Source organism: Cydia pomonella, chromosome 8, assembly GCF_033807575.1.
Source record: "Cydia pomonella isolate Wapato2018A chromosome 8, ilCydPomo1, whole genome shotgun sequence".
Classification (NCBI taxonomy): Eukaryota; Metazoa; Arthropoda; class Insecta; order Lepidoptera; family Tortricidae; genus Cydia; species Cydia pomonella.
This window is the reverse complement of record NC_084710.1, coordinates 13,933,586-13,956,161: the sequence shown is the minus strand read 5'-3', so window position 1 is coordinate 13,956,161 and position 22,576 is coordinate 13,933,586. Positions and strand designations below refer to the sequence as shown.

The 22,576-nt window shown below is 38.2% G+C and overlaps 1 protein-coding gene across 1 annotated transcript; it reads right to left on the bottom strand.

The window, feature by feature from the left end:
* Positions 1-1,988: 1,988 nt before the first annotated feature.
* Positions 1,989-22,189, bottom strand: LOC133520632 (uncharacterized). The gene is made up of 7 exons (XM_061855168.1): positions 21,591-22,189; positions 20,405-20,521; positions 13,531-13,645; positions 12,873-12,995; positions 3,129-3,209; positions 2,593-2,659; positions 1,989-2,132 (listed from the first exon to the last, which is right to left on the bottom strand). The coding sequence occupies exons 1-7, from the start codon at positions 21,664-21,666 to the stop codon at positions 2,043-2,045; spliced, it is 669 nt and encodes a 222-aa protein (XP_061711152.1). The 5' UTR covers positions 21,667-22,189; the 3' UTR covers positions 1,989-2,042.
* Between the last annotated feature and the right edge of the window lie 387 nt (positions 22,190-22,576).

Below are 22,576 nucleotides of genomic sequence, written 5' to 3'. Positions count from 1 at the left end.
TACCATTTATAGAACTAAGAAATACTTCATCTGCGCTAGATTTATGCCAATATTTATTTAATATAAACTCCCCTAATTTTGGCACCCTGCTCCCCTAACTTTGGTACCCTGCTCCCCTAACTTTGGCACCCTGCTTGACAACGACTCGTTGCGGGTGGCCGTTGCTCTTCGTCTAGGCTGCAATGTTTGTGAACCACAGTTATGCATCTGCGGGTCTATGGTGGAGAGCCACGGGCACCATGCCTTGACCTGTCGCCGGTGCGGAGGTTCCCACAGCACCACGCGTTACACGATATTACATCAAAACTAATAAATTGAATCCATCAAAAAACCGTACATGTATATGGTTCTTCCTAATAGTAACGTAAAATACCTAAAATTAAGTAATTTAGTTTTGTAATATTTGCTACATGGCCCTATAATTCGTTTTTTTAGCATTAGAAAGAAAATAAGCGATCTTGACGTGTCGTTTTATTAAAAAACACAAATACAATTATAGTCTCGAGAATTCTCGAGTAGAAACCTTATATGATAAGGATGCATGGAGAATTAAAATTTGGATACTGGACGGGGTAAAACCCCGGCACTGATCTCCATACCTCCCATAGCCTTAAGCTCATTGTCCTCTCACATCAAACAGAGTTTATGTCCAATTCCGTCACTGTCCAGGCAATCTGAGGCTACGAAAAACGAAATCGAAGTTTCGTCGCAAATGATTCGGTGGGTTTTTAAGATCAAAAACTTGAATTTAACAAGAGCAGGCTTACTCTATTAACATATTTAAAAAAATAAGCTGATCCTTATTCAATGCAAGGCACCACCCCCTAATTTGGACCACTTTCAATTGGAGTAGTGAAGGTACATATTGCACAAGGTTATATATGTATTTTCTTTCTTGTATTGGGACCGTGCGAAGTGCGTGGTGGGGGTAAGTAAAGCGATCCCAGCGCATAAGGTGGTAAAAAATTGAACTAACTGCGGATAGCGTCTTTAACATTTCGTACAAGTTACATGGCTCGAAATGAAACTTTAATTTACGATTACTCCTGAAATATTCATTTAAATTGTATGGTGTAAGGGACCATTGTAATCTGTATGAAATGCTTAATATAACTAACGTATTTATTTTGATAATTGTTAATAATGTATCCATGTAAATAGCTTTGCAAATGCCACATATTACGTGATCTTTTTCTAGAAGTTAAGAATGGATATAGTAAGTTATCCTTAAAAGAGACATTTCACATCGCGGACTTTTTTGTAGACCTATGAATGAGAAACAACCCCACCATACATTGTGTTGTTATAGCTCAAACGGATTAGGCAGCGTTTTCGATTAAAGCTCCTAGCCAGCGTGATTTTTTCCGACAACATCGTTATATTTCAAACAATTTACACAAAACCTTAACAAGTTATATACTTAAGCCTTCCTCAAGAATCACTATATTGATAGATGAAAGTCGTATGAAAATCCGTTCAGTAGTTTTTAGTTTTGGAGTAGTTTTATAAGATGTAGTGAATTGACGTTTTCCCCTAGAATTGCGGTCACTAGGTTGCGTGACAGTCGTGCACGCTCCCAATATATCTTTTGTATTTGTCCCGGAGAGCCGTAGCCCGGCAGTCTGCGTCGGTCCGCCAACGCGTGCTCCCGTGGATGCTCCTCGTTATGAAGCGAAACATGTCGAGCAATAGATCTGCGATTTCAAATACGTAGTGACCCTTTTTAATATTATTAATTCGTACCAATATAATATTTATGTACCTACGGTTTTGAGACTTGAGTCATATTTTTCTTCCTTTTACTCTATTTGTATGACCCTTGACCCTGCACCAACTTATTCTTCGGCATAGTCCATGGTTGACGGATAGAAAAATCCTTCTGTCATGTGCCATTTTGTAATTTCGTGTAGGTATTGTGCAATCGTAGAGGAGTACAATATAATACAAAACTTTTTATTGCACACCTCTAAAAAAATATTTAGTAGGTCTCAAATTTTAAAGTGATTTTTTATTTTTATTAAATTATACATAACTTCCTTATATTATATATGGATTTGAGGGCTTGGAGGTAGTGTTTCTTCCTCTTTTCTCTCAGGGCTGTAAGGCGGCGGAGGGACACTGCTGTCGTGTATCTGAAATGCAAATAAAATTATCATTGTAAATATGTTATAACTATAATAATTTATACCTTTTTTTTATTGTGTTATGCACTTCAATCAAATGTATCAAGACAAATAAAGAAGGTATCCTAATATACCTATTATAAGAGCGTGTCGCTCTTTGACTTGGACGACCACGGCACGTTTTACCGTCACGATACGACCACGGCACGTTTTACCGGCACGATTTCTATTGACCCTTCATATACCCTTGTCAAAAATTGACTACTGAATAATAACCTTGAAGTAATAATTTATTGTCCAAATTATATGGGACGTATACGGGACAAGACATACGAAAGGTTAATCTTATTATAAATCAGGGGACCTTTCTTAACTAGTCAAGGGGACCTTTAGCTCATCATTAATACTAAGTATTACCTATTCATTATTAATACTAGTACCTAGCTATTGGTACCACATTGGTACTTACGAATCCTGCGTTCAAAAATGCAACTGCTGGATACACTGATGACCCAGCTGGCGCTGTTCGCGAGTACCTGAAATGTTGCTTACATATTAATATATTTTGAAGTAATTTATAATCTGGATTAAAACTATTATTACTACCTACATGATCTTGTACAATAAACAAGACAACTAAAAAGAAAATGAAATGGGCATGGATGGCGGACATTATTACGATTTGACATTTCGCCCTGGGGGCTTCTGACTGTAATAAAATAAAGGGTTATGAATTTGATCTGGATTTGTTATAAATATGATCTGTCATCTCTCAAAAGTGACAAGTTACATTTCTGTTTGAAGAAAAGTCACTATTGAGAGCTGACAGATATATCCATAACAAAATCCAGATCAAGTTCATAGCCCGTCGTTACAACCAGAATAAGCCTTCTAAGCTTAAAACGGTTTACTCGTACCAGTACCACCCAAAATTGAGTGCGAGTTTCGAATTGCCCGCGGACCTTGGCCCCTTGTTGCACCAACAATATACAGTCCTCATCTTACCTAGGCGGCGCATCTCTTAGTCTTTCCTCGACATATACTTGAAGGCTTCCTACGGATAATCGACTTCTACTGCTGGATGGCCTAGAAATACAAACAAAATGTTAATTTGTTAAAGTATACCTTTTTTCTCTTACAAACATAATATAAGACAATAATACAGTCAAATTCAATACAAATATACTTAAAAAAAACAATCAAGAGTTTTCCATTCCAATTTTGAGATAATTACGGTTTATGACAAAATACATCTTGTGTACACATAAGGAACCTATTATACCTATAATAGGATTCTCCGGTCGAAGTATTATACAAATTTCGCCAGCATAGGTTGTACCTGTCAATCCTATCCCTGTTTTTAGGGTTCCGTAAAAAAAATGTACAAAAGGAGCGCTTATGGTGCGACTCCGTCTGTCCAGGTAGGCAGAGACAGGTAAAACCTATGTTGACGTCATCTATCAAAACTTTTGTAGCTGCCAACCCTATTTTATGTCAAATAATTGTATAAGTATAATATATGTATATACATGTATAAATAAGAACTCCAACTACGAAAAATAAAACATCGACTTAAAGATTGTGATCCAATTTGACAATTAACTACTAGGTAGCATTTAGTACTATCTTATGATTTTCGGGGGCCATTGCAGATACACTTCGACCCATAGGGATCTTTTGTGTAGTTGCCCCCTTAGGAACGATCTGTCAGCTACTCAAGAACTTTTTTGACCATCTCCATGTGCCGGATAATGGAGCTCATGGGTTGCTTCCAAAATCCTTCATTCTTTGTCTGGCGAGGGCGTGACATTAACACATTAGGTGTAATTACTGTATCTTCCTCTTCGCCACACATTCGACAATTTTGGACCCGGGTACGTCCTTAAACTACGTCCAAAAGAGAGGTATGGGCATTGTGAATGTCATCTCGCTTTGTGGGGTAGGGCACAGCCAGTGGATGTCATTACAGATCTAGAGCAAAGCCCAACTGGAGAAGTACCTCCACCTTACAGAAAACTGCAGCCAAATAACACTAGACCCTACTCATAGTGTTGTGTTCCTGCCGGTGAGTAAGGTTGCCAGAGCTCAATGAGGGGGGGCGGGTTTAGGGTCGGCAACGCGCTTGTAACTCCTCTGGAGTTGCAGGCGTACATAGGCTACGGAGGCTGCTTACCATCAGGCGGGCCGTATGCTTGTTTGCCACCGACGTAGTATAAAAAAAAAATCGGTGTTATTGATGGAGTGGGATGCAGGATGGGACCTGGCCAAAACTCCTTTGACCCCGCAATGGCTCGTAAACACCCCTGTTATAAGTTGAAGTTAGTCTGTTGTTAAGTTTCCATAGCTTTTTGCTCCAACCGGAGTCTACTCCTTGCATAAAAAGCTTTGAATGAATGAATGAATTTTATTTGCGGAATACGGGTTACATAGGGTTGTTAAAAATATAGTATGTACAAGTTCTCCATATTCTACTTAAACAAGCATGCAAAAAATTATCTGTATTTTTGATTAATTGTTAATGATCCAACAAAATACAGAGACTTAGCCTATTAAAAAGTTTTATCGAACAACATGCATACTATTACTATGTACATTTAACATTAAAAAATTATTCTATAGTATAAACATTTAGGTCACATAACCAGGCATACAAATTTGTTTTAAACTGGTTAAGGCATAGATTTTTTATATTTTTTGGAATTTTATTATATCACTTTGAGTGCTTTAGAACCGTCGGACTGTCTCATTTTTTTGATGTTTGGTCTTAGTGTGGTCTTTGATAGCCGTTATAATGGTTCTTTGTGACTTAGTATAGCAGGGACCGGAAAACCCGTTCATTTGGCTTACCCGTTCGAATGGGTAACCCCTTCATATGATAAGCTAATCGTTTGGGTAACCCGTTCAACCGGTTACCCAACAATAATGATTAACCCGTATTATTCAGATTAACCTAATCGTAACAAGTGGTTACCGCTTACAGGAGCTGATTCGGTTTGTGTTTTGCGTGTACTAACCGGTAACCTTTCGGTTTAGGGTAAGCCTTACCCCTCTCCCGCGCCTTTCCCCCACCGGTGCGGCACCGCGGCAGAGATGGGCATTACGTAATTGATTCGATAGTTATATTGTAACTACCGACGTAAAAGTACTTTTCGTTAATGTTGACTTACTATATAGATGCTTATTTGTATCCGGTTTTAGTAAGATGGCGGCCACACACTTTGTCATAAAAATCATCATTTTTAGGTTTTAGGGAGTTCCGATTTCGAAAATGATGACGATTTTGGAATCCAAGATGGCGGCCATGCAGTAAGTCATAAAAGTAGTCATGTAAATCGGTTTTTAGGTTTATGGGAGTGCAGATTTAGAAAAAGATGACCATTTTGGAGTCCAAGATGGCGACCATGTACTATGTCATAAAAATCGTCATGGATGTCGTTATATAGGTTTTAGGGAGTGCAGATTTCGAAAATCATGACTATTTTGGAATCCAAGATGGCGGCTATGCAATTTGTCATAAAAGTGTCATGGATGAAGTCCAAGATGGTGACCATGTATTATGTCATAAAAATCGTCATGGATGTCGTTTTATAGGTTTTAGGGAGTGCGGATTTCGAAAATGATGACCATTTTGGAGTCCAAGATGGCGGCCATGCAATTTGTCATAAAAGTCTTCATGGATGTCGTTTTATAGGTTTTAGGGGGTGCGGATTTCGAAAATCATGACAATTTTGGAATCCAAGATGGTGGCCATGCAATTTGTCATAAAAGTCGTCATGGATGTCGTTTCATACGTTTTAGGGAGTGCAGATTCCGAAAAAGATGACCATTTTGGAGTCCAAGATGGTGACCATGTACAATGTCATAAAAATCGTCATGGATGTCGTTATATAAGTATTAGGGAGTGCAGATTTTGAAAATCATGACTATTTTGTAATCCAAGATGGCGGCCATGCAGTAAGTCATAAAAGTAGTCATGTAAATCGGTTTTTAGGTTTATGGGAGTGCAGATTTAGAAAAAGATGACCATTTTGGAGTCCAAGATGGCGAGTTGGCGACCATGTACTATGTCATAAAAATCGTCATGGATGTCGTTATATAGGTTTTAGGGAGTGCAGATTTCGAAAATCATGACTATTTTGGAATCCAAGATGGCGGCCATGCAATTTGTCATAAAAGTGTCATGGATGGAGTCCAAGATGGTGACCATGTATTATGTCATAAAAATCGTCATGGATGTCGTTTTATAGGTTTTAGGGAGTGCGGATTTCGAAAATCATGACTATTTTGGAATCCAAGATGGCAGCCATGCAATTTTTCATAAAAGTCGTCATGGATGTCGTTTTATACGTTTTAGGGAGTGCGGATTTCGAAAATGATGACCATTTTGGAATCCAAGATGGCGGCCATGCAATTTGTCATAAAAGTCATCATGGATGTCGTTTTATACGTTTTAGGGAGTGCGGATTTCGAAAATGATGACCATTTCGAAGTCCAAGATGGCGGCCATGCAATTTGTCATAAAAGTCTTTATTGATGTCGTTTTATAGGTTTTAGGGAATGCGGATTTCGAAAATCATGACTATTTTGGAATCCAAGATGGCGGCCATGCAATTTGTCATAAAAGTCGTCATGGATGGAGTCCAAGATGGTGACCATGTACTACGTCATAAAAATCGTCATGGATGTCGTTTTATAGGTTTTAGGGAGTGCGGATTTCGAAAATCATGACTATTTTGGAATCCAAGATGGCGGCCATGCAATTTGTCATATAAGTCGTCATGGATGTCGTTTTATTCAATTCAATTCAATTCAATAATTTTAATTCAGAAAATAAATTCCATACATTAAAATACAATATAAATTAAGATAAAAATTAAAATTAAAATTATAATTAAATATGTTAGTGACAATGGGTAAATCCTTAAGAACTATGTTAGTAATAAATTGGCCTAATCAAAAAAAAAAATATATTATTTCCCCGCTGTGGTATGGAGCTGCATCCATCGCCTAAGTATCGGGGAGTCCCACCTCTCGGCCAGCGTTTGTAGGATGGTGTTCGTGGAGCCGCGCACACGTTTCATCATCGAGGCGGCCCGCTTCCTGATAACGGCATAAAAGCCATCAATTTGCCGCTCCGCAAACATCACGGAGGCGCTGCAGTGTCGCGGCAGCCCGAACAGCACCCTACACGCATCATTATACTGGACGCGCAAGGCACTGTATGTACGCTGCGTATGTCTGACCCATAGGCTACACGTGTAAAAGGATTGGCAGTACGCCCTGAAAAGGGTTACTTTGACTGCATCAGTACAACGCGCGAACCGCCGGGCCAGCATATTACAACGTACAGCCAGCGCCCTACGTTCCCTCTCTATATCAAGGTTGTCACTTAGGTCATCGGTGACCCAGTGCCCTAAATATTTAAATTGCTGTACCTGCTTTAACGGTGCTCCACACAACCTGACAGGTGGTACATCATGATATGTTTTAGTGCCGGCCTTGAAAACCATGAATTCGCTCTTTACTGTGTTATATTTAAGTCCATAGGTCTCCGCGTATGACTCACAGATGTGCAACATTTTCTGCAACGCACTAATCGAAGGGCTGAGCAACACCATATCATCGGCATAACTGATGTTATTTATGCAAACTCCATCCACTGAGCATCCTAGGTTGGTGTTGCTCAGCTCCTCGATGAGTCGGTTCATGTACAGGTTGAACAGTCGGGGCGAGCTTAACCCACCCTGCCGCACCCCGCACTCCAACCCATACACTTCCGAGTGCGCCCCTGCCCACTTAACATTGTTTTTCTGCCTGCTATACCAGTACCTAATAATGGAAATGACTTCACTAGGTATGTCAGTCTCTTCTTTCATCTTCTGCCATAGCCTATTGTAAGATACCAGGTCGAAAGCCCTTGACAGGTCCAGATAACAGGCAAATACAGGAGTCTTTCTAGCTGTGTAATACTGAACAGTCTGCTTGAGACTCAGGATGGCACTATCTGTGGATAGGCCAGGGCAGAACCCAAATTGAGCATCATGTAACTTTATGTGCCTATCCAAATGTCTGTCAAGCAGCCTGTCCAATATCTTAGCTATAACGTTTGCTAGCGAGATAGGCCTGTAGTTGGACATGTCAGAGGGATCGCCGGTCCTATCTTTTAGAATAGGTACAACAACTGTGTGCATCAGATCATCTGGCAGATAGCAATGACTAAGACACAAATTGAAAAACATAGCCAGGACCCTCGGTAAGTGAACCCCGGCGTACTTCAGGTGCTCGATACTGAGGCTATCCTTACCTGGTGACTTTCCTCTTGCCATCTTTTTAATTACGGAAGATACTTCTTTGGCAGAGAAGGTGACACTGTAATCCTCGGGAGAACTATCAGCGTCGGGCTCCTGCACCGGGGCCACTAGGGGCGACTGAACACGAAAATGACCACGAAAAGCATTCGCAATTTCGATAGGCTCATGACAACCGGCTACGCTCACAGGGGTACCCGGCCTCGGATTTAATTTACTTGTAGCTTTCCAGAAACTAGAAAATTTCCCACACGAGTGATGTTGAGCAATTATTTCCATTTTTATTTTTTGCTCATTGTTTTGGCAGTATTTTAATTTAGACTTAAATATACGCCTGGTCTCACACATATTATTATATATATGACCACTATTAGGTTTCCCACACGATAGCCAATTAAGATAAGAGTGCCGAGCCTCCCTATGAGCGTTACCGACATGTTTATTCCACCCAGTTACATATTTGTGTTTTTTACGAGCAGACGATATTCGAGTATATTCGGCCGCCTCTCTAAGTGTACATGTTATACTGCTATACATATTATCCAGTAATAACTTATGATTATGATTAAAACATCTCTTATTAGCACATTGAATATAATCACTCGGAAAATCAAAGTCCCTGAACTTAGAATTACATAACTCATGATATTTGTCTATTTGTTCCTTGTCTCTGTCACCCCATATCACGCCGTTGTCAATATTATCCGAGCATGGCATTTTAGGTGTTACAGTATTAACATTGCACTCAATACGTAAGGGGTAATGATCTGACCAATAGACGTCCTTTATAACATTAACGTTCACTATAGACTGCCTCGCCGCATTAGTCACAACGCAGTGGTCAAGCCAGCGCCGACACCCGTGCGCATCACTTACAAACGTATAAGTGTCAATAGGTAAAATATCCATATCAACGCACGACCACGATTGCTCTGCACAAAAGTCTAATAGTTCGTGGTTAAATAGCTCACCTGGGTGCGCGTTGAAGTCCCCGAGTATGTAGACTGACTCCACACCACAACTATCAATTATTGCACTTATCTCACTTAAACATTCCGTAAACTCAATAAGATTATCGGCCGACGCGGTAGGCATATACACAGATACAATTAGAATGGAGCGATCATTAAAAACAAGTTTAATAGCGGCTAGCCTTACGCTGTTGCACTTAACCACCGATACACACGGGCACGTAGATTTTCGCCATATAAGAGCAACTCCTCCGTAAGGTCTACCTCTTAGAATGCCAGTAGATGTGTCTACTGCCGAGGTGCCCGTAAACGCGAAGTTATCGTCGATGCCCCCCAGGAAAGGTATATCATGAGGCAGCAGCCACGTTTCCTGCAGTGCAATCACATCCGCAGTACGACACAACTTCCTCACGCAGTCCACGGAGCGGATCACATTTTTGCAATTAAAACTAATAAGTTGAATTTTACTGCTATTCATTTTGCTTCAATTATTATTATTATTATTAACCGAACTATTTCACTTTGTTATTATTATTCCGACTGAAATCAACATAACGGCGATATATTACACCGTCTGGCCAAAAGTCCTCCTTTAGGAAAATATCCGCTTTATGCTTCGGGACAAACACTTTGTATGCATCGTAATCCTTCATTTTCTTCATGTTCATTTTTTGTAAAGACACAGTAACGTTAATTTTGCTCTTAATAAATCTTAAAATTTCAGCCTCAGTTGCCTCCTTAGATACGTTGTAAATATATATGGGAACCTTAATGTCCGCTGCTTTGAAATTGCTATTCGGATCTACTGTGGCTATCCCTTTGTTACCAACAAATCGATTTCTAAGTTTTTTCCTTTGTATAGTTATCCATTCCTCACTGGCCTCTTCCGCTTTCCACTCGCCCTCCCGAGCAATTGTGGCAAAGGATTTGTCATTCACACGACACGGCTGTGACTCACGGTCGATCTTGCCGGCAGTGTGTATCGCGCGGTTTATACGTTTATACGTTTAAAACGAAACGAAACGAAAAAGTTTATACGTTTTAGGGAGTGCGGATTTCGAAAATGATGACCATTTCGAAGTCCAAGATGGCGGCCATGCAATTTGTCATAAAAGTCTTTATTGATGTCGTTTTATAGGTTTTAGGGAATGCGGATTTCGAAAATCATGACTATTTTGGAATCCAAGATGGCGGCCATGCAATTTGTCATAAAAGTTGTCATGGATGTCGTTTTATACGTTTTAGGAAGTGCAGATTTCAAAAAGATTACCATTTTGGAGTCCAAGATTGTGACCATGTACAATGTCATAAAAATCGTCATGGATGTCATTATATAGGTTTTAGGGAGTGCAGATTTCGAAAATGATGACTATTTTCGAATCCAAGGTGGAGGCCATGCAATATGTCATAAAAGTCGTCATAGATATCGTTTAATAGGTTTTAGGGAGTGCGGATTTCGAAAATGATGACCATTTTAAAATCAAAGGTGGCGGCCACACATTTTGTCATAAAAGTCATCATGGAAGTCATTTTTTAGGTTTTAGGGAGTGCGGATTTCGAAAATCATGACTATTTTGGAATCCGAGATGGCTGCCTTGTTTTTTGTCATAATAGTCGTCATGGATATCGTTTTATAGGTTTTAGGGTGTGCGGGTTTTGAAAATGATGACTATTTTGGAATTCCAAGATGACGGCCACGTACTATTTAATAAAAGTCATCATGGATGTCGTTTTATAGGTTTTAAAGAGTGCGGATTTCGAAAAAGATGATCATTTTGGAATTCATGATGCCGACCATGAAATTTGTCATAAAAGTCGTCATGGATGTCGTTTTATAGGTTTTAGGGAGTGCGGATTTCGAAAGTCATGACTATTTTGGAATCCAAGATGGCGGCCATGCAACTTGTCATAAAAGTTGTCATGGATGTCGTTTTATAGGTTTTAGGGAATGTGGTTTTCAAAAATGATGAACCTCAACCATGTGTATCGTAAAGAACTCGTCATGACATTTAAAATGAGCCCAAACTCGATAGCATTACTTGTAGTTATCGATGAGTTCCATCAACACCTTCCGATTCCACCATCAGACCCTCGCCACCATGTGTATCGTAAAGAACTCGTCAAGATATTTAAAATGAGCCTAAACTCGATAGCATTACTAGTAGTTATCGATGAGTTCCATCAACACCTTCCGATTCCACCATCAGACCCTCGCCACCATGTGTATCGTAAAGAACTCGTCAAGACCTTTATATTGAGCCCAAACTCGATAGCATTACTAGTAGTTATCGATGAGTTCCACTGACACCTTCCGATTCCACCATCAGACCCTCGCCACCATGTGTATCGTAAAGAACTCGTCAAGATATTTAAAATGAGCCTAAACTCGATAGCATTACTAGTAGTTATCGATGAGTTCCATCAACACCTTCCGATTCCACCATCAGACCCTCGCCACCATGTGTATCGTAAAGAACTCGTCAAGACCTTTAAAATGAGCCCTAACTCGATAGCATTATTAGTAGTTATCGATGAGTTCCATCGACACCTTCCGATTCCACCATCAGACCCTCTCCACCATGTGTATCGTAAAGAACTAGTCAAGACCTTTAAAATGAGCCCGAACTCGATAAAATTATTAGAAGCCATTGATGAGTTCCACTGATACAGGAGATGTGCACAGACAGCTAACGATAAAGAACGTGACTATAATAGGAGTAATAGGTACTAAACAAAAATATACCAAAATCAATGCAACGCCTTACCATATTAGGTAATTTGCCTTAAACTTTAGCATGTGTTTTGAAATCTACGTTGTGCGCTACTTGACTTAACGTACACTTTTGTTTGAATTAGCAATATTAGGTCGGCAAATTACAAAGCCTTTGACAAATACCGACTGCCGCCGCGCCGCGCCGCGCACTCGCACGTGCACGTAGGGAATGGAACCGCCGTGTTTCGCGTCGGGCGCTACGTTAATAGACCATATGCAGTTCACGTAAAAGTTAAAACAGCTTGTTCGTATTTAATCAGCGCTTGAAGCGGTAACCCTTTCCCGGGTTTTTAATATCGGTAAGCGCTAACCTGAATTAATTCAAATAATAGGATTAGTTTCTTAACCGGTAAGCCAATCAAAAGCTTACCGAAATGAAGCGGTTTTTGGAACACAGCTTTACAATAACCCGGGTTTTTGAACGGGTTAGGGTAAGCGGGTCCGGTCCCTGGACTTAGTGAGTCCCCTAGCATTTAGTACTAAGTTTCCAACTAAAGTAATAAATAAATTAAGGATCATGAATCTGTCAAACTTACTACGTTAGCCGCGGCAAACAAAGTGATTATATAAATCCTCTACGGTCCAATGGTAGCAAAGGTGAAAGTTTAGTTTTTTTGTAAAATGGTTGTCAAATACTACTCGTAATATTGCTAGCCGCCAGAGTGGCGCCACTCTGATGCAGTCAGTCAACAGGTACCTCAAGTTGGTCGCAGCACACAGTTTGTACAGAAGCACGAATGTTGCGATGATGCCCAGCACCAGCGCTGTAGCCATAACCACCTGGGTTATGGATATCAATAGTATTTGATCCAGGGGGTCTCTGAAACAAAGCACCTTGTATTATTAATTATTATATGTAGTGCCTTAAAAAGGGTTAATAGGGCGGTAACCGTGACACTATCAACCAAGCCGTATGTTTGTTTGCCACCTCGATTTTGTGTCACAGTTCCAAAAAAAATAAAATTTGTCGAATGTTTCTTAGAGTAGGTATAGTAAAAAAAGGTAAGTTAATATGTGGTTTTCGTACCTTGACCTTGACACTTAACGACTATATCACAAAAAAACATGACAATCTAGTCGTCAATCGCCATCAAATAGGGTATCTGTGCCGAGTAGGGCGGTTCTTGAGCCTACCTACTTTCAAAAGTACATACTTTAATAAGTGTTAATGTGAATGGGTTGAATGGGACAAACTATAAACTCTTTTTAAACATGAGAACTATAAGAAATAAAAATAACCATGGGCCTTTTTTGGTGCAAATCTGTACGAAGCTTCTGTTATCCAGTTAAGGTTCTGGCCGTTGCACAGGTATGTAGAAGTACGAGTATTGTTATCGACAATTATTGATACTGACCTGCAAATCCAATTGTCGAGAGGATCATAGCAACGCTGACAGACCCCCTGAAAGCACTGAAGGCTACCATTGCCGTGTGGGTTACAGCATGGCCCGTAACATTTTTCCATGTATCCTGTAAAATAATTTAATTTATTACGGGTTTGGCCATTGTTGACCACGTTAAGTTTTCATGTCTAGTATGGCACTCCTATGATCCTATGTATGTCACTGCCGTGAGTCGGTGAAAACTCAGCGTGGTCGTATTATACCTGTATTTAAGCGAGTAAATAAAAAAGACGTCATATTTTTCTTGATTGATTTAATTTCATATTATTTTCAGGGGTCCCGAACTCCCGACTCGAGATTTGCCAGCAGCAGTGGAGCGCACTATAGCCTGGAACCGATCGGGTAAGGAAGGGCGCTCCAAAACTGGTATCGCGGCCGCTAAGCTTAAGTGAGATTGGGCGGGACACGTCTGGTCGCGTAGCCAACGTGCATATCGTTCACGCTCCGTGGCGAACGAAACGCAACTGTCACAGTCGCACTAATATGGAAGAGTGATAGAGAGAGATAGCTACGGAGCGTGAACGATTGTAACGTTGGCTCCGCGGCTTGCTAAATGCACCCGGATCGGTGCACAAAACCGTGATGAGTGGAGAAAGAAAGGGGAGGCCTGTGCCCAGAAGCGGGACACAAAATAGCCTTTCAAAAATATATAGTAGAATATAATTTTTAAGAAAAAAAAAACCGAGATCAATGATAGACCGATGAAAGAAAGATTATTGTTGATTTTGGATTTCATACAATGAAATTAAAAAGACAGCGTCCTACGCCTAATTATGTAGAAAAGGAGGTAAAAGGAGGTTTGTCACTGCACCCACCTTGACACATTTCAGATTTGCTAGTTGACTGGTAAAATACCCTAAATATATTCGACAGTATTATGTATTTAAAATAAATTATTTCACACCATACATGAAATAATAATAAAAATGTCTATAAGTTTGCTTAAAAGAGTTGTGAAGTACCCTCAATTCCTCATGGAATCCATCATCAGAACTCGAGCTTGACTAAAATGTGCCTTGAAAACCTAACTGTTGTGTCACAAACATGGGAAGAGATCAAATTGCCATACGTGAACTATGCGGCGTTGAACAGTTCCATTCCGTTCATCATCAGCAGTTCCGCTTCATCAAATGTCATGCTTGATTTGATGATGAAAATACTAAGACCACTATATCTTATACCTTTAAACGAGCAATTCTTGTATATATATTTATATATATATTTCTGTCATCTCGGAAACGGCTCTAACGATTTCGCTGAAATTTGGTATATGGGGGTATACAATCTATCTAGATTATTCTTATGTTTGGGATGTGTTTTCGAGTTTTCATGCGTTTTTCTTTCGACGCAGAATATGGTCGCTAATTTCGTGTTCCCGGCCACTGTCCGTCTGGTCCAGCGGGTTAAGACGCGGACTGCTAAACGAGTGTTACGGGTTCGAATCTCACCCGGTGACTAATTTTTTTATTTTTATATGTTCAAGTTTATATTTAATTTTTTAATTTTTATTGTTTTAGACAAGTTTAATTTAGTAAAAAAATGTAGTTAAGATTATCACCTATACACCACCATATTACAATAAATAGTTATAATCGATCAAAGCTCGGTCGCCCAGGTAATATATATACATATATGCCTTTAACATTTGAGGAGTTCCCTCGATTCCTCATGGACCCCATCATCAGAACTGAGTTTTGACAAATACGGGACCAATCTGTATATATATATATATATATAGATTCAATCAAAAAAATAATTTAAAAATCCTCCTCCTTTTGAGTGCGAGTCGGACTCGCGCATGAAGGGTTCCGTACCATTTAAGACGTATTAAAAAAAATCTACTTGCTAGATCTTGTTCAACATTTTACCACTTTGGACACACATTTTACCACTTTGGAAGTGTCTCTCGCGCAAACTATTCAGTTTAGAAAAAAATGATATTAGGAACCTAAATATCATTTTTGAAGACCTATCCATAGATATCCCACATGTATGGGTTTGATGAAAATTTTTTTTTTTAAATTTTATGACGTATTAAAAAAAACTACTCACTAGATCTCGTTCAAACCAATTTTCGGTGGAAGTTTGCATGGTAATGTATATCATATATTTTTTTTAGATTTTTCATTCTGTTATTTTAGAAGTTACGGGGGGGGGGGGGGGGGGGGGGGACACACATTTTACCACTTTGGAAGTGTCTCTCGCGCAAACTATTCAGCTTAGAAAAAAATGATATTAGAAACCTAAATATCATTTTTGAAGACCTATCCATAGATACCCCACATGTATGGGTTTGATGAAAAAATTTTTTTTTAAATTTTATGACGTATTAAAAAAAACTACTCACTAGATCTCGTTCAAACCAATTTTCGGTGGAAGTCTGTATGGTAATGTATATCATATATTTTTTTTTAGATTTTTCATTCTGTTATTTTAGAAGTTACAGGGGGGGACACACATTTTTTCACTTTGGAAGTGTCTCTCGCGCAAACTATTCAGTTTCGAAAAAAATGATATTAGAAACCTAAATATCATTTTTGAAGACCTATCCATAGATACCCCACACGTATGGGTTTGACGAAAAAAGATTTTTTGAGTTTCAGTTCTAAGTATGGGGAACCCCCAAGATTTATTGTTTTTTTTTTCTATTTTTGTGTGAACATCTTAATGCGGTTCATAGAATACATCCACTTACTAAGTTTGAACAGTATAGCTCTTATAGTTTCGGAAAAAAGTGGCTGTGACATAATCGGACAGACAGACGGATATGACGAATCTATAAGGGTTCCGTTTTTTGCCATTTGGCTACGGAACCCTAAAAAGACAGTTTCGTAATTTTGGATTGACTTTAAAGTGAGCTTAATTTTTAGGGTGTATTCTATGAACCGCATTAGGATTTTTACACAAAAATAGAAAAAAAAACAATAAATTTTGGGGGTTCCCCATACTTAGAACTGAAACTCAAAAAATCTTTTTTCGTCAAACCCATACCTGTGGGGTATCTATGGATAGGTCTTTAAAAATGATATTGAGGTTTCTAATATCATTTTTTTCTAAGCTGAATAGTTTGCGCGAGAGACACTTCCAAAGTGGTAAAATGTGTGTCCCCCCCCCCGTAACTTCTAAAATAACAGAATGAAAAATCTAAAAAAAATATATGATATACATTGCCATGCAAACTTCCACCGAAAATTGGTTTGAACGAGACCTAGTAAGTAGTTTTTTTTAATACGTCATAAAATTAAAAAAAAAACTTTCATCAAACCCATACGTGTGGGGTATCTATGGAAAGGTCTTCAAAAATGATATTTAGGTTTCTAATATCATTTTTTTCTAAACTGAATAGTTTGCGCGAGAGACACTTCCAAAGTGAAAAAATTGTGTCCCCCCCCCCTGTAACTTCTAAAATAACAAAAAGAAAAATCTAAAAAAAATATATGATATACATTACCATGCAAACTTCCACCGAAAATTGGTTTGAATGAGATCTAGTAAGTAGTTTTTTTTAATCCGTCATAAATGGTACGGAACCCTTCATGGGCGAGTCCGAGTCGCACTTGGCCGCTTTTTAGGGTTCCGTAGCCAAATGGCATAAAAATGAACCCTTATTTTACCTACATATTATACATGTATGTATATGGAATTTGAGTACTTATTCTTGTTCGCTGACGTACGTACTGATTTTTCCTAATCGTCGCGTGTGGATAACAGATGCTAATCATGCTGTTATTCTTTCTTAATCCAGGTTAATAATTCTTGTTATAGACTTTTTTGTTTATGATCATTACTTTATTAGGTATTTAGTGTGCCAATGACAATAATTATTATGATTTTGACATTTCCAATATTTCGATGCTTTCAGTGGATAAGTTCTGTTTTATTTAAGCAATGAGTGTAGGTACTTAATATGTATAAGTACGGCTTCCTTACGTAATTTTTCATGAGAACGTGTTCGATTATTTAAGTGCAGTCGGTTTATTACGACTTCATATAACGACCCATAAAATCAAGACATGAGAGATTTTTATTCATTTTAATGTGAATGTGTAAGTATCTCGCAGTTTCAACTGTGGTTTCCGGGGGCTTTATTTAAGAATGTGAATAAAGGCGACAGTCCATTTCTGACTGCAGCTGCACTACTGCTCCGACATTACAGCAGCGGCTTGAACGCGTTGGTGTTATTGTCAATTTCCATAGTAAAATCAATGACGTTACCGACTGCACCTAATATGGTAATTTTAACGTATTTCCGACCGCAGCTGCACTACTGCTCCGACAGTACTGCAGCGGCCTGAATGCGTAGGTGTTATTGTCAAATTCCATAATAAAATAGACAGATGAAGTGTGCGAAAGGGAAGCCATCACGTATATGAACAAGCCATGAGTGCGAAAGAGGCAGACTACATATGAGAAAAAGTAATCATTTTTTGAGTTCGAAGTCGGCCGAGGCGGCCAAGATCATATTGTCGTATTTTTTGACGTGAAAAATATATATTAGGTAATTTAGTGAAGATGGTGTCTTGTTGTGTGCCGGGTTGTAGTGTTTCAGGGCCAAAAAACCCAGGAAAATACTCATTACACAGGTAATTATGATATTCCTAGCGAAATTTTCGTAAAATATTTTATCAAATTAACAGCATAAAAAGTGTAAAAAACCCATTTATACAGTTCGTTATAAGTTTTTCTTCAATAATATTTCATCATATTAGTCAATAATTTAGAATTTGTGTAAAAACCTAAACTGTTACTTTACGCTAGGGCTTGACAAAATGTTTATATGACTGTATCGATAACTTGTCGGTATTAATAGTAGGTATGGAATTAGTTGTTCGCAAGACATCATTAAGATATTACCTTTATAACCGACTCAAAATAATAACGATTGTTATAAGTAATACCTTTTTTTTAAGGTGCACAACACATTTGAAAAAGTAGTCGATAAAGCAGTTAAACATCGATAGATTATTAATATGTTGTAACATGACATGACATCACTATTTTTGTTCGCACATAGACAATTTACGCACACACTTGCATTTCGTTTTTGGTCACACTTTCGAAGTTTAACAGTCGTTCTATACTATCCTATTTCTATGAGTAAAATCAAGAACGTAGTGATTATATGCTCTTTGAGTAAAATGATGACAAGACCGACGTAGCATGGTGATTTTTAGGTTTGGACCGCAACTGCGGCTGCGAACCGCACGTCAAATCTTTCACCTGTACAGAAATGTCTTTGGTCACAGATATTAGTAGCTCTAAGCAAAGAGGATATAACCACTACATTCTAAGGTGTTTATTACACCCGCGGATAAACAACTCCGATAGTTTCTGTGTTTCGCGGTAGTTCCTCTGTATTTGCTATTGTTTGCGTTGCTATTATTGTTTTTTTTTTATGTTTCCTGACAAATTCATTGCATAAACTGTTCTTTACTTTTTTCGTAGTTTTCCGAGAACAGATATAAGCTCGAAAGGGCAAAAGCGATAGAGAGGCAAATATACAATTTTCAAATTAAGATTTTCATGGTAAGCAATAAGTAGATAGCAGCTACGTATGTATGTATGTATGTATGTATATATAAATTATTTACATGACTGATAAAAGTGAAAAAACTGGAAAACTAGGTCGCCTTTGTACTAATGATGAGTGTTTTTTTCCTGTTTTGTTTTCATTTTTGTACAATAAAGAGTTTTACTACTACTAAATTACAGGACGCACGTATGTGTTAGAATAAGATCGATGTAGGTATGCTAACCGTTATTCATCATACAATCATGTACACACAGCATAAACAGCATAAAAATGTGACAACATAATATTTCTATATATAACTCATTGACTTTGACAATCAACTGACGAACGCTGCCGCAACTGTACGCCGCAAACAGCAGCAGTCGGCCGCTGCAGTAATGTCGCACCAGTAATGTCGCAACGGTAGTGCAGCTGTAGTTGGAAATGGACTGTCACCTTTAGACTTAAAATCACGTCGAAAATATATTACTTACAGGCAGAATAACAAATTCGATCTTCATTTTAATTTGTTTTTAAATATTCGCTTCTGAATATAGCTCAGAACAAAATATAAAATATACTACACTTTTTATGTCTATTTTTATGTTATGACGCGAAAAATAATAAAGTGCAGCGGTAGAGATATAAAATGATATGTTTAAATCCCATTTTCACGATAAACCGGGGGTATTATAAAGCCTGTTTGTGGTAATAAATATATTGATAATTAATTCCGATTGCAGATTATCTACAATAAAATATAATCTGCAAATCATACCTCAGATCCGTTTAATTGTGACAGTGTGTTGATAAGATTCAGCATTTAGCAGCAACCGATTCCATTGTAGATACGCGTGCTAATATTGATTATTTATTCCTAATTAGGACTTCAATAGGTACAAAGTAACATAATGAATGAGGTAAGTAAGTATCTACGCGCTTTCTAACTGTGAATTCAAATCCCTAAAGTCTTTCTAAACAGTTCCCAGTCATGCTTCCCGCCAACGTGACTAGTTTTTCCATCAAATTTCTATTGCTGGTATCCATAATCAAAAGTCAGTTTTAATTTTAACAAAAGTCACCTTGGAGATTGGTTAACAAACCTCTAGAAGGGCCTTAACCCTTTAACGGGCTAGATATACCTACTCGTAAAACAACCTACATTTAAATCAAGCCTTGTGTATCTATAAGTACCATAAAAATGGTAGAAAAAACACAAGAATCATGTTAGAGGATGATAATTTTAGCCAATCAATCGCCAATTACCTATCAACCATTTATTTATGTATACCACCACCTTATTTACCAACTTACCTGGACATTTGACGCAGGCAGTTTGTGTTGGGTTGGTTATATAGCCAACCGCGCAGTAGCATCTATCGCCTATGCACAGGTATTCTTTGCCTATGCAGTGTGAGATCGTGCATTGTTCTGGAAGTAATTTAATTTATACTGCACACCACGTATACCTTGGTATTCACGTACGTATACTGCGCAATAGACTTGGCAGGAGCCGGGGCGACGGCGGGCGAACAACTAGGGCTCCAGCCCTGCCGTCGAGGTGGAGAAGGTTCGAGAGTCTCTTCGGCCGGAGATTTTTTTTAAAAAAATGACGACGCAAACTTTTTATCGAAATTTTAAAGAAAATATTCTTAATAACGCATATTTAAAGAAAAGTGTTGGCAAGTAGTTAATATGGTTAACTAACGACTTGTTTGAAGACTTACGAGTAGTACTATACTCAGCTCAGGGGTAAATACCGAGTAAATACTCAGATTTTAATCAATATACCCGTATTTACTCGTGTTTACCCAAATTGGTCGGTATTAACTATTTATAATGCTGAAAGGGGCATACAAATTTGAAAAATAGGTACGTTTTGTAAGCCGCTACTGGATTGAGTACCCAAAATAGTAAGAAATATATTTTTAAAATATTTACAAAGAGAAAAGTAAAACTTCTGTTCGATTTTTTTTATTGGACATGCGGTGTAGCTTCTGCCTGCGACTACGTCTGCGTGGAATTTTGATGATAATGCATAAAAACTATCTTATATTCTTCTACATATCTTCTATGACAAACTATTGTCATATCAAATTACATCTAAATCGGTTCAGAGGTCTAAGCGTGAAAAGGTAACAGACAGACAGATAGACAGACAGAGTCCCTTTCGCATTTATAATAACTACCCCACAGAGTAAACCAAGAAGACTAAAATGCGTTAATCATTTATAATGTGTTATTCATGATGACGCGCAGTTTTGTCAAATCCAACCTTTAAAAACATGTCATTACGAATCAAGGCACGCGTCATCTTAAACGACATGATATATACACCGTATCATTATTATTGGGCAGTCTATTGATATTTGATATAACAAGTAAATACTTGAGTTTGCTTTTCCAATACTTTCTATTATTAAGATAAAACTCGTCAGGAAGTACCTATATCTGTCTCGGTTTGCTGATGTGATTATACCTATACTTGTTATTTATTTACCTTTGTCACTAAAGTCAGCAGACACTAACACTATCAAACTTAAACAAAATATCACCGTCGCCCATGTATTATTCATTATTATTTTGCGTATAACACTCACATTATTTGACCATTATTGTTAAAAAAACCGTGAACGATAGTTGCGTTGACGCTTCGTATGTAAAACAATATGGCATTTTGTCAGTGGGTAAGTGTGATAAGTTATCAGAGATTTGCTGAGTCAAGCGATATGTGGAGCTGGGTTATAATTAAACATACTCAGTGTAACCAATAAGACGAACCAGTGTAGAGCAATCTTTGGTTTAGCATATTTATTTAGATTTCGAGGTTACAATTATGCTGGTTTGTGTAAGCAAGGCGACGTGCTTGGTAGGCCTTGGGAATAGGCGTGCTGTTATCGCTGCGCGTCACTCATTAGTACGACATCATAGATTGGCAGAAACCTTGGGATGGAGTATTGGCCGTAAATAGGCGCATGGTTAAAAGGTGTCCGTGTTGGTTGGCGCTATCGTTCACTTGTTCGTAAGGTCGGTCCTTAGGTACCTACTAGGACTTGGACCGTTATAACTACACATAATTTTTAAGAAAAAAAAACCGACTTCATTGAGGGAGACCGGTGAAAGAACAATTATTGTTGATTTTAGATTTCATACAATGAAATTAAAAAGACAGCGTGCTACGCCTGATTATGTAGAAAAGGAGGTAACATGTTTTTTTTTGCCACTGCACCCACTTTGACACATTGCAGATTTGCCCTATATGCTTGAAATTCAATTTAATTCAATTCAATACATTTATTTCAGGTCAAATAGGCCCATATAGTTTGTTAGTAATTACATTATACTATATTAAATTACACATTTACATTAATTAGTCTTCCTACAACTAAGGTTAGTAAACACATGACATAACATACTATTTCTACATACAGTATATTGGCTTGCCTGTCAGTACATGTATCATATGGCAATGGTTCATGTACTGAC